Source organism: Propithecus coquereli, unplaced genomic scaffold, assembly GCF_000956105.1.
Source record: "Propithecus coquereli isolate 6110/MARCELLA unplaced genomic scaffold, Pcoq_1.0 Scaffold3, whole genome shotgun sequence".
Taxonomy (NCBI): Eukaryota; Metazoa; Chordata; class Mammalia; order Primates; family Indriidae; genus Propithecus; species Propithecus coquereli.
Window position 1 is genome coordinate 4,264,669 of NW_012148618.1, and position 13,645 is coordinate 4,278,313.

Below are 13,645 nucleotides of genomic sequence, written 5' to 3' on the forward strand. Positions count from 1 at the left end.
TTTCCAATAGTGCCTTTTAATCAAATCCATTTACCTTTACATTTCTTAATATTCATGTCTATCTCAATTTTGATTCTCTAAAAATTAAAAATAGAAAAAAATAAGGTAAATGTCTCTCTAGTCTTCAGTCTAAAGTTACTTCCAGATTAAATTTACCCACTCTGTTTCTTTCCCAGGTTTGGGGATGCTGTGAAAGGTAATTTGGTGGTGGGCACCTTATCCTGGCCGTCCCCGTGGGTGATTGTTATTGGCTCCTTCTTTTCGACATGTGGGGCTGGACTTCAGAGCCTCACAGGTGCACCAAGGCTGCTACAGGCTATCGCCAAGGATAACATTATACCGTTTCTGAGGGTGAGTGACCCTTTTCTATGCCCTCTTCTTTTTTCCCAGGTTTTATGAAGAACAGTGTGGTCTTTGTGGGCTTAGGAATTACTAGATCATAAATGTGAAGACGTAGGGTCTTAGTACAAGACATTCTAAATCCCTAGTATGAGTTTTTATGTGATTTCTGTAAAGGTGTTTCAAAAATATCACAGTTGTAACACCATTATCTTCCAGATGTCTGAAACTGTAAGATAGAGGAATCAGGAGCATTGACTCAACTCTCCTATGTCTGATATTTTTCTCTTCTATGGACAGGTTTTTGGCCACAGCAAAGCCAATGGGGAACCTACCTGGGCTTTACTTCTAACTGCTGCCATTGCAGAGCTGGGAATCCTTATCGCCTCCCTGGATCTCGTGGCCCCAATTCTTTCCATGTAAGAGCCGGTTATTTTCTTCAGTTATTCTTGTTTAGATATATGTTATAATACATGTTAATTTCCATTTATAATATAACAGTAGTGATAACAACAGAATAGGCCAAATACAGTTGTAATTTCACTTAAAAAACATTCCTGAGAACTTTCATGTAAGGCTCACTTTTATAACTTACTATGTTTTTTTCCTATCTATATAACATCAAAAGTTCTTTGCCTTCATTTCTGATTCATTATCAATTGGTTGTAGCTTTTACCACTACTGTTAGCTTTTTATTCATTCATTTGTGACTTATTGATGACTTACTACCTACCTGACCCTGTGTAATACAGTATTCTGGGAATGCAAAGATGGATAAGACACAATCTTAAGGAACTGAAATAGATAAGGAAACCAATGATCCCTGTATGGTGTGATGAATACCGTGGTAAAGGTGAACACTGGGTGCCATAGGAACACCAAAGCAAGGCATCTAAACAGACTGGGACTCAAGAAGGATCTTCTGGAGGAAGTGACACTTGTATCTTGAAGGATGACTGGTCATTTTCTAAGCAATAAAGGGGTGAAGAATGTTCCAGTCAGGAAATGTGTATAAAGCAATAGAGGAATGAAATAATGTAGCACATCTGGAGAATTAAAAGTAGTTTGACTTGGCTAGAGTGGAGGGAGCATGTTGGGGAAATAATAGGCTAGAGAGGTAGTAGAACCAGATCACAAAGGCCCTGGAACTTGAACCTGGAAGTGCTGGGTAATCCTGTGAGAACAAAATGATTATGTTTTATATGATCTGTTTGGTATAAAAGATGGATTAGGGCCGGGCGTGGTGGCTCACGCCTGTAATCCTAGCTCTCTGGGAGGCAGAGGCGGGCGGATTGTTTGAGCTCAGGAGTTCGAAACCAGCCTGAGCAAGAGCGAGACCCCGTCTCTACTAAAATTAGAAAGAAATTAATTGGACAACTAAAAATATATAGAAAAAATTAGACGGGCGTGGTGGCACATGCCTGTAGTCCCAGCTACTCGGGAGGCTGAGGCAGGAGGATCGCTTGAGCCCAGGAGTTTGAGGTTCCTGTGAGCTAGGATGACACCACAGCACTCTAGCCCAGGCAACACAGTGAGACTCTGTCTCAAAAAAAAAAAAAAAAGATGAATTAGGAGACTAGAATTGAGCTGGGAGTGATAATTGTAAAGAAGAAATGAGAGCCTGAACTAAGGTGATAGGAGATGAAAAGGAAGAAAAGAAGTTTAGAGATTTTTAAATAGGTAGAATTTGCAGGATTTGACAAGTGAATTTGGAACAAGGGTAAGTAAGGAAGAAGAAACCTGGATTATCCCAAGAACAATTGGGTGGAGAGTGGTTGTCATTGACTGAGAGAGAAAACAGGAGGATGAGCAGGTTTGTGGGAAGAGGTGTAAATTTCTCTGCTTCCTACTTAATCAAGGCTTAGTGGACTAGAAACAGGCAAAAGGTCTCCTAAAGTTACTTAAAATAATCCTCAAAAAATTATTTTACAATTATAGCCCTTTTGTTATAACAGAAGTTTCTGTTTATCGTTCTGTGGCAAACATATCTTGCTCTTGCTCTGTAAACCTATATCTTGCTCTGTAAACCTATCTTGCCCTTCCTCAAAAAACTTCTTTTCACACTTTAAAAAAATTATTTTATAATTATAATCATTCCTCTTACTCTTTTTATTCTAACAGGTTTTTTCTCATGTGTTACCTCTTTGTGAACTTGGCATGTGCCTTGCAAACATTACTTAGAACACCGAATTGGAGACCCCGATTCCGCTACTACCACTGGTAAGTCTGCTTTTTTTCTTCCTCTTTTTACCCACATCATTGAACTAGAAAACCAGGAGACTTTGGGTTCTTGATACATTTTTTTGTTGATGGCCAACCATTCCATACTGTCTGTTTCAACTTATAATTCTCATCTGAATCCCCATCCTCCTATCCCATTTTTCCTATATCACTTTATAATAACTTACCCACTAAGAATAAAGATCAAAACTACAAAGTAAATATTTCTAGACTGCTACATTCTTCAGGTTAAAACAAGCTTCCCTTTGCAAATCTATTTTCCCATTTCCCATTTAGGGCTGTAGAATCAGGTCACCCAAGTTCAGATCTCAGCTCTACTATTTCCTAGCTTTGTAACCTTCAGCAGAGCACACAACCACGCACAATTTCATTTTACTCATTTGTAAAATGGGACTAGTAAATCTAAAGTGCTTAGCATGGTACCTGGTACACAGTAAAGCTCCCAATGAAATATTGCTGCTGCTGTTGTTGCGGTTGAGTCTCTTCAGTCCTGAAGGAGCCATCAAAGTTTTTTAGGTCTTTAGAGTCACTTTTCACTCATAGTTAAGCGTTCTTTAATTATGTCCTATATGGAGAGGGCAGGGGTGGGGTGAGGGATAAAAACTTACCTGTTGGGTACAATGAACGCTGTCCTGGTGGTGGGCACACTGAAAGCCCTGACTGCAGCATTATAGAGTATATCCTTGTAACGAAAATTTTTGTACCCCCTTAATGTTTTGAAATTCCTGAATTAAATAAATAAATAAAATAATCAAAGCATTAAAAAAAAGAAAGAAAGAAAAAGAAATATCACCCACCAGAAATTTCCCAGAAACATTCTCCCTGATTCCACATAGGTGCCTGGCCAGTAAATGGTAATCCCATTTTGGTTCAGTCTGGACTACTTCCCATTCCAAAATAAAAAGAGGAATGGTAGGTTCACACTTTAAATTTCCTACTTTACTAAACATAGAGGAAGTGGAAAACTAAGCAAAGAGAACAGCTGAGACCCTTTTACTAATCGTCTTTGTCCACAGAACAATTGCTAAAGTTCCTTGTCAAGGAGGGAATGACAAAGCTAGCTCACACTTTCTATAGGATGTTTCTAATTGGTTATACTTTCAAATATAAGTGTTTACAAATTCAGTCAATTATTTACTTGTAGTGCAAAATGAACCATTCTCAAGCAAATCACTTTTTATTACAAATTCCGGAGAAGAACCATAAAAGGACATTTATTATTACAAAATTAACCACATCTGGATGGGATTCCAATCACCAGCTATTTAGTGAATAAATGGCCAAAGAAAGGTAGCTCATCTTTAATTTCAGTCATCATTAAAAGAAGAAGCTAGAAAAAAATAAAAATGAAATTATATCCTTATATGTACTGGTTTACTGGTTGCAACATTTCTTTTTGCTAACTTTCTCCTTGATTCCTTTCTGGCTTCACTTACCAGTGGTGGACAGTGATGTGATCTTTTTTTTTTTTTTTTTTTTTTTTTTTTTTTGAGACAGAGTCTCACTGTGTTGACCAGGCTAGAGTTCCGTGGCGTCAGCCTAGCTCATAGCAACCTCAAACTCCTGGGCTCAAGCAATCCTCCTGCCTCAGCCTCCTGAGTAGCTGGGACTACAAGCATGCGCCACCATGCCCGGCTAATTTTTTCTATATATCTTTAGCTGTCCAATTAATTTCTTTCTAATTTTAGTAGAGACGGGGTCTCACTCTTGCTCAGGCCGGTTTCAAACTCCTGAGCTCAAACAATCCGCCCACCTCGGCCTCCCAGAGAGCTAGGATTACAGGCATGAGCCACCGCGCCCGGCCTGATGTGATCTTTTGATGTGATCTTTCTTGGGCAAAAATTTAGATCTTCAACTGATTTTAATGCCTCTGGCCCTCTTTCTAGCTTTAACTCTAGTTAAAAGTTCATTACAAACAATTTTTTTGTGTTGCTATTTTGCTTCTATTAATTTTTTATCTTTCTCTTTACCACCCTATATTTTCATTAGATCCTAATTTTCTCCAGATTAACAACTCTCCCATTTTTTCTTTAAAATTCATCATAGATCTAAGAGGTTCATTCTGTACATGGAAAAAACTTCAGTAAATGTAGTTTTCTACCTGATTTATTGACCAAAATAAGCATTTCATTACTCTCTGCCACATTTCTCTTATGTACAGTTAGGAAACTAATGTTAAAATTTTCTCAGTGGATTCTACAATTATACTAATATTCATAAAAATTTTAGGAATATTTACATGAAAATTTTAAAAATATTATAGAGTTATTAACATTTCTAACTGCATATCCCATCCCTACTTTGCCAAGTATTAATCGTCCTCATAACTACAGATGACTTCCATAGTGTCCTGTTCATTTATGTTTTTTCAGCAATAGGAAACATCTTCTAGTGCAAAACATAGTTTGGGGCTCAGTGCACATCTACTGACAGTTGCCAGTCCATGAAAAGACACCTGTAGAGTTGAGAGTAAGCATTTAGAAACTTTTATAGCAATTTGACATTGCTACTGCATCCAGGCGTGTGATAATTTTTCTAATAATTCATTTTTATTGCATTTTACAAAAGTTCTCTCTGTAATAGACTGGAAATGTTGTTAGAAAATAATCCCTCACCACAGATAGTTTGAGAAGCACCTGTAGCACAGGCTTCTTTTTCAGCTGCTTAAAAAGATACTTTTTTGTATATGTGTTTTTTAATTTTCTAGGGCCCTCTCTTTCATGGGAATGAGTATCTGTCTGGCTCTGATGTTCATTTCTTCCTGGTATTACGCCATTGTAGCTATGGTAATAGCTGGTATGATCTACAAGTACATTGAGTACCAAGGGTGAGTGTGGATTGACCTTGATCTCTGCAAAAAGTAGCAAAACTAGCTAGTTTGGTTAGGGCCAGCTCAATGAAAATTACATTAAGGACCTAGGTAACTTCATTTTTTCATAACTAAATTTTGCACCCCAATTCTCTTAACCGTCTTATAGATGCAAGCTTTTCATCACAAGGGAAACCTGTTGAGAAAGTATGAATGGATCAATGAAAAACAACTGAAAGGACATATCCAAATAATAATGATCAGCACTAAACAAAATATAACACAAATAAAAATAGTTTTCCTGGTTTCTTTGGTCAAGGGATTGACTGAAATGAAAAAGAGATTAGTCCTGAATAACTTTAACAATTAAGACCTCACTAACAACTTCCAAAAATAAGGAATAAATAACATTCTGATTCAGAAGATTACATTGAATTTTATTTTCTCCTCATTATTTTCAAAATAACTTAAACTCTGGGCCTGTACTAATTTTCTAATCCAAATTGCTGTTTTACATTATTGCTTTTGAACTGTTCCATAGAAATACCAAGTGAATGAACCTTTCAGGCTTTATTCTGAACTGTTTGTGCAACGCAGTCTGTTGGTGCAGGGTGATGTTGATCTGCCAACAGTGTGTTCATTATGTTAGAAAAAGCATTATATATAAATCATTAATCTGAGTTTTAATCTTCTACCTTGTGTATTTTACTTTTAGATTCAGAAAAAAATAAACTTTTATTTTTTAAGTTATACTTACTATAGTTTAAATCTGTCTCTGCTCTTTTCTCCTTTTTCTCCCAGAGCTGAGAAAGAATGGGGTGATGGCATCCGAGGGCTGTCCCTCAGCGCAGCCCGGTTTGCTTTGCTTCGGCTGGAGGAAGGACCTCCACACACTAAGAACTGGAGGTAAAGAAAGCAGCACCAGTGGTGTTTGGCACACAGTTAACACACACAAATGTGTGCTTCGTTGATTATAGGATAAGGCAATTATGTGGCTGAAGGAATTTGTATAATAGACCTGTTTTGGACTATTTAAAATCTTCGATTTCTTTATTCCCTTTTCTTTGTGTGATTTATGCTCTAGATTTTTACCTTACTCCACCTTGAAGACTGATCAACTTGAGATAATGCTGGGAGCATTCAGAATAACCCAATACTCTCATCCTGTCATTTCCTCTGATCTCTTCCTTCTATCAAATTATATGTTTTATACAGATCTCCTGAATTAAAAGGTGAAATTTGTCATTCTCTTCCCCAAACCCAAAGTGTTTTTTTTCCCTCCACCCCCCACCAACCTCTTCACAGGCCTCAGTTGCTTGTATTGCTGAAACTAGATGAAGACTTACACGTCAAGCATCCTCGCCTCCTCACCTTTGCCTCACAGCTCAAAGCAGGAAAGGGTCTCACTATTGTGGGCTCTGTCATCGTGGGGAACTTCCTAGAGAATTATGGTGAAGCCTTAGCAGCTGAGCAGGTAAGAATCAAGACTTTTGATATAGTGCAACTTTGCTTATAGCTTTGCAGTGTTAAACAGGCTTCTAAATTAATCTCATTCCTGAATGATCTAGGAGGTTTCCCACTTAGCGTTGACTTTTAAACAGTCATTTTCTCCCAAATAATATAAGCCAAAAGATATTTACTAATTCTTTCTTCTCATTTAAAGCAATACTAAGTTGTAAAATTATTAAAGCTAAACATTATTTCCAGATGCAAACATTGATCTGAGAACTGAGAGAAGTCATGTAAATAAATCTATCTCTTAAACTATGGGGGGAGGGTTTCTCTCAATCTTGTGACAATAAGGAGCAATGAGCAACTTTTCTTCCCCTTTACTAATCTATGCGGTATCATGAGCAAGTTCCTTTGCTGCTTCTAATTAGCTGTACTGAACATTAAAGTTCTACCTTAAGAAAGAATTAGTTTTCACTCTAATACTATAAATGATAAAACTAATCTTACTATTTAGAGAAATGTTCGATCGAATTTCAGAAATTTTACTAGATTGCATTTTGGAATGCTTTGAAATCCTAAAAACTAGAAATGCTAAGAAACATTAGTCCAGGATGATGGTAATAATTAATAAAAAGTACACAAGATTATGGCGGGGCATAGGAGCTCACTCCTGTAATCCTAGCACTTTGGGAGGGCAAGGTGAGAGGATCGCTTGAGGCCAGGAATTCCAGACCAGCCTGAGCAAGAGCAAGTCCCTGCCTCTACAAAAAACAGAAAAATAAGCCAAGCGTGGTGGTGTGCCCCTGTAGACCCAGCTACTCCAAAGGCTGAGGCAGGAGGATGGCTTGAGTCCAGGAGTTCGAGGTTGCAGTGAGCTATGATGAGGCCACTGCACTCCAGCCTAGGCGACAAAACAAGACCCTGTTTCAAAAAAAAAATACACAAGATTGTAAATCATGAGAGCCTGGTTTTTATCCTAGCCATATCACTGACTTAATCTGTGCTTTTGAGAAAATCGTTCCATTTTCCACACCATTATGCCTTTTCTTTTTCCACCAATAGGGTGCAGTAAGAATGAATGAGATATTATCTCCAAATTGGCTTGACTAAATAAAAGAATAGTAAAGCAAATACAAGTGTCATCAATAATCACCATTAAAATGTCAAAAAGGGAGAGGCAAAAAAGAAAACATACCTGGGGTCAGGTGTGGTGGCTCACGCCTATAATCCTAGCACTTTAGGAGGATTAGTTGAACCCAGCAGTTCAAGACCAGCCTGAGCAACAAAGTGAGAGTCTGTCTCTACAAAAAATAGAAGAATTAGCTGGGCATGGTGGTGCATGCATGCCTGTAGTCCTACTCAGAGGCTGAGGCAGGAGGATCACTTGAGCCCAGGAGTTTGAAATGAGCTGTGTTGATGCCACTGCATTCTAGCCTGGGCAACAGAGCAAGCCCCTGTCTCAAAAAAAGAAAAAGAAGAAGAAAACATTTCTGAGAAAATTCTAAAGTGAAACTGAATCATCAGATTAAATTTCTAGTAAGATAAGTCAGGGCATGACTGGAGCTGAGGCAGGAAGGGGATCGTGTTCAGACGAGTGAATCATCCCAGTCAATTGAGAAAGAATGCTGAATATTCACCATGTGGAGATCACCATTCTCAATTTTTGATATGTTACAAAGGAAGAAAAGCAGAATAGAGGAAAAGGCAGCGAAACTACATGTAGACAACTAGCTATAGCTGTAAAAAATATAAAGTAAGCACTTAGTGAAAAAGACAAAGGATCATGAAATGTCATCAGATAATTTTAACTTTTTGGAGTTTTCTATAAGAGATACAATCTTACGCAGAGTTTAGAAAGAGGAGGGGAATATAATATGGAGAAGGATTAATGGGTAAAAGGTCCAGAGTAAAGCAATTCAGTGTTGACGTCCTGTGTCTCTTTCAGACCATAAAGCACCTCATGGAGGCAGAGAAGGTAAAAGGATTCTGCCAGCTAGTGGTGGCTGCCAAGCTGCGAGAGGGCATCTCCCACCTCATCCAGTCCTGCGGACTTGGGGGCATGAAGCACAACACGGTGGTGATGGGCTGGCCTAACGGCTGGCGGCAAAGTGAAGATGCTCGTGCTTGGAAGACGTTTATTGGTACAAATCATTTCTTGTACAAATCCAAGGGCCCAAATGGGGGATATAGTTAAATGTCTGTCACCCCCTAGCCTCCTAAAGTAAGCGACTGTGCCATTTCTGAAACATGGTCTTAGAAGGCCACCTAAAAAACCACTAGTAGTGATAACTAGATTCTACCTACCCGCTCTAGCTTTACATGATGTTCATGAATTGTTTACCTCTGTCAAGTCTTGTGCTAGGAATCATCTCCAAAATGGCCGTGTTTTCATCTGTGATTTCCCACATTGATGTTCTCACAGGAATTGCAAGGATTGTTCTTCAGCATCAAAATCTCCCAATTCACATATCCCCCCTTAGAAATGCAGTAATCAGAATATATCCAATAACATAAACCATGGTTCTCAGTCTAAGTCTGTTAGCTATTCAGATTTTTCTCAATGATTTTGGTTACTTAATGAGGTGTAACCTACATAAATAGAGCACCTTGCTCAAAGAAGTGTAAAAAGAGCATTATCCTTACTTTCCTGACATGGTGGAAAAGCAAGACAAGCATAAGGATTCTTCTCTGCTTATTCTGATTCCTTTTATTCCCCTAGGCACAGTTCGAGTGACAACTGCTGCCCATCTCGCTCTGCTGGTGGCTAAAAACATCTCCTTCTTTCCCAGCAATGTGGAGCAATTTTCCGAGGGCAACATTGATGTGTGGTGGATTGTGCATGATGGGGGGATGCTCATGCTCTTACCATTCCTCCTGAAACAGCACAAGGTATTTTAGACAACTTCTCCGAAACGTCTTTCTTCCTTCTGTCCCGATTCACTAAACAAAATCTTCCTCTTTGATTATGTAGTGTTAGGGCTTAGAATCAGGAATTGGGTATTATTCTTGGCTCTCCCATTTTCAACCTTATGAGAAATAGTTGTGTTTGTATTTGATACCTACCCATCTCTAAGTGAAATTAAGCAAATTAATAAAGTTCCATATGACAGGCCATGCGCAGTGGCTCACGCCTGTAATCCTAGCACTGTGGGAGGCCAAGGTAGGTGGATCATTTGAGCTCAGGAGTTCAAGACCAGCCTGAGCAAGTGCGAGACCTTGTCTCAAAAAAATAAAGTTCTATGTGAGCCCTTGGGAAAAAGAATAAGAAGTGAACACATCTTTGAAAAAAACCAAATACTGCAAACCTAAAGTACGTGTGTGTGTATTTCATACACATGTATGCTCATATTTTGGTAAGACTAATGAAACTGAAATTTAAAACAGTAAATATTATATTATACATGGTATCATCAATGTACTGTCTGAGTAAAGAACCCTCTTAATGTATCACAAGCCATTTTTTGTCTTGCCAGTTTTTTCTTTTTTTTTTTTTTTTTGAGACAGAGTCTCACTCTTTTTGCCTGGGCTAGAGTGCTGTGGCATCAGCCTAGCTCACAGCAACCTCAAACTCCTGGGCTCAAGCAATCCTTCTGCCTCAGCCTCCCGAGTAGCTGGGACTACAGGCATGCGCCACCATGCCTGGCTAATTTTTTTCTATATAGTTTTAGCTGTCCAATTAATTCTTTCTATTTTTAGTAGAGACGGGGTCTCACTCTTGCTCAGGCTGGTCTCGAACTTCTGAGCTCAAGCAATCCGCCCGCCTCGGCCTCCTCTTGCCTGTTTTTTCTTGTTATGAAATTAAGAACTCCCTTAAAACTGTATCGAATGTGTTACTTAATCAGTCTTTTGCCCTAGTATAACAACATAGCAAGTAGGAAGCTAGGAACAAATACCCTCATACTGTAGCAAGGTTGTTCTAGGCAATAATGCCTCATGTTTTAGGGAAATAACTCTTTTTTGCCCTCTTGCATCTAATCTTCCATGTGTCTGTGCACTCTCTCAGGTATGGCGAAAGTGCAGCATACGGATCTTCACAGTAGCCCAACTAGAAGACAACAGTATCCAGATGAAGAAGGACCTGGCCACCTTCCTGTACCACCTGCGCATTGAGGCAGAGGTGGAAGTGGTGGAGATGGTGAGAGAGCTGAGTTTAAGATAGAAGAGACCAACATTCCCACATCCCCCATCCCCTATCCCCCCACACCCTGTCTTCTTTGAACCTTTTCTGATTTGGGAAATTGTTCGGCTATAAATGTGAATTAATCACCCAGTGCCAAAAAAACTCTGATTTTTTTGACCTAAGTAGAATGTGTATGTGATGTGTGTTTGGTATTTTTTTTGTTTTTGCTTTCTTGTTTGTGTTTATTACACAGCCCTTACATTTCTGCTAGATTCTTATCTGCTTAATATAGTTTTATTAATTTTTAATTCATATATTCATGCTTGAAATCACACATGGTTCTTTTTTTTTTTTTTAAATAGCAAAGCAGCATTTTTGAAAAAGAGGGGAGATAATAGTTTGCATTTTGTATTTCAAGGCAGCACATGTAATGGCTAGATAATGGAAAAGACTCTCAAGATTTTATCTACAGGAAAAAATATTTATGTAGCTCAATGACTGACCAAAATGGGGGTGAAACTCAGGTTGATAATTGTGCTACTGTCTCTGGTTTAATTTAGTGAGTAGAAATAAAAATGTATGGTTCATCTTTCTCCTTTGTGCTTTTTGCCCATTTTGTGTGATATCTGTGGCAGCATGACAGTGACATATCAGCTTACACTTACGAACGCACTCTGATGATGGAGCAAAGGTCCCAGATGCTCCGGCACATGCGACTGTCCAAAACAGAGCGGGACAGAGAGGTGAGATGTCACTGCATCGATCTAATCCTGGCCCCATGAAGTCCGTCAGTGAAAGGGATGATACTGTATTATTTTCACAGGATAACAAATTCTTTCCTTCTCACTTTATCAGTTATTCCACTAGAACCCCATTATTGTTTCAAAATAATTGAAGATGAAGCGTGAGAAAAAATTAGATAGAATAACTATCGGACCTTCCTCAGGCACAGCTGGTGAAAGACCGGAACTCAATGCTAAGATTGACCAGCATTGGCTCTGATGAGGATGAAGAGACAGAAACTTATCAGGAGAAGGTGCACATGACTTGGACAAAAGACAAGTACATGGCATCCCGGGGGCAAAAAGCCAAGTCAATGGAAGGATTCCAGGACCTGCTTAACATGCGTCCGTGAGTTTTCCCACTTACAAGCTTGTCACATAATATAATAACCTAGTCAATGGCACAGATGTGGCTTTGCCTGGACACACAGGATGGAGTCTGTTCTTCTTTGTACCCCAAATCCAGTCATCTCTTTATTGTTCGCCTATGCATATTTGCTCTCAGTTAACATTATACACAAACTAACCATCCTTTCTCTCCACATGGTTCACCTCCATACTGTGTTCCTAGTATTAATATAAATTAAGCAAGTGTAGAATGAGAAAACCCAGGATATTATCATAAAGAAGTAATTTTATCACATTACCTATGATCAAGTGAAAAAGTTCTGGATCTCAAGTGTTAAATATTGACTACATAACTAGTCAATATTTTTTTTCTTTGCCTTAACTACCTCTGTTTAATAGTTTTAATAGTTTTCTCTTTGCCTTAATTACCTCCATTTGTTTCTTCCCCACCCAGGGACCAGTCCAATGTGAGGCGGATGCATACAGCTGTGAAGCTCAATGAGGTTATAGTTAACAAGTCCCATGAAGCAAAGTTGGTTTTGTTGAATATGCCAGGGCCACCTAGAAACCCTGAGGGTGATGAAAACTGTATCCTTTTCAAGAGTGGAGCTGCCAGTGGGGAAAACCTTCTTAGTCTCTTTCTTAGATGAGATAACTAGGTAACTATAAAAGTCATTGACAGGCCAAGTGCAGTGGCTCACACCTATAATCCCAGCACTTTTGGAGGCCAAGGTAGGAGGATTGTTTGAGGCTTGAAGTTCAAGACCAGCATGGGCAACATAGCAAGACCTCCATCTCTACAAAAAATTTAAAAATTAGCCAGGTATGATGGCACACACCTGTATCCCTAGGTACTCAGGAGGCTGAGGCAGGAGGATCGCTGGAGCTCAAAAGTTCCACCCTGGATGACAGAGTGAGACCCTGTCTCTTAAAAAAAAATCCTTATCTATGCCCCAGTTTCCCTCTTTGAGGAAGGAAGACTTAAAAGTCTTAGGCAAGAATTCTTACAAAAGTCGTGAGATTAATCTCTTTTGGGGGAGTTGGAAGTGTAATATATTTTCTCTGAACCCTAAAAGACTTTTTAGGTGGTATATTTGCAACCCCATGTCTAATATTCAGTATGATAGTAAATAGTAACAGTAAGGAAGTATCAATGGTAGGAGGGAGATCTTTGTGGTGATGGAATAGTTCTGTATCTCGATGACATGGACAGTTACATGGATCTACGTATGATACGATGACATTAAATTATATACACACATTGTACCAATGTCATTTTTCTGGTTCTAATATTGTACATGAGATGTAACTATTGAGGGGAACTAGTAGAAGGGCACATGGGACCTCTTTGTACTTTGTTTGAAACTTCCTGTGAATCTATAATTATTTCAAAATAAAAAGTATTAAAAAAAAGACAAGACAAGACCAGGCAGGCACAGTGGCTAACACCTGTAATCCTAGCACTTTGGAAGGCCAAGGAGGGAGGATCATTTGAGAGACCAAGAGTTCAAGACCAGCCTGGGCAACATAGCAATCCAGTCCCTACAAAAGAAA

General features: G+C 38.9%; 1 protein-coding gene across 1 annotated transcript in view; it reads left to right on the forward strand.

Annotated features, from left to right (window-relative positions):
* Positions 1-13,645, forward strand: part of SLC12A6 (solute carrier family 12 (potassium/chloride transporter), member 6) — a 35,434-nt gene that overhangs the window by 19,813 nt on the left and 1,976 nt on the right. Inside the window, exons 11-22 of the mRNA XM_012649371.1 lie at positions 177-351; positions 640-758; positions 2,461-2,559; positions 5,288-5,407; positions 6,191-6,295; positions 6,695-6,863; positions 8,787-8,982; positions 9,561-9,730; positions 10,845-10,976; positions 11,597-11,704; positions 11,908-12,092; positions 12,546-12,679. Of these exons, the coding sequence (XP_012504825.1) occupies positions 177-351; positions 640-758; positions 2,461-2,559; positions 5,288-5,407; positions 6,191-6,295; positions 6,695-6,863; positions 8,787-8,982; positions 9,561-9,730; positions 10,845-10,976; positions 11,597-11,704; positions 11,908-12,092; positions 12,546-12,679 (1,712 nt within the window). The remainder of the gene's footprint in view (positions 1-176; positions 352-639; positions 759-2,460; positions 2,560-5,287; positions 5,408-6,190; positions 6,296-6,694; positions 6,864-8,786; positions 8,983-9,560; positions 9,731-10,844; positions 10,977-11,596; positions 11,705-11,907; positions 12,093-12,545; positions 12,680-13,645) is intronic.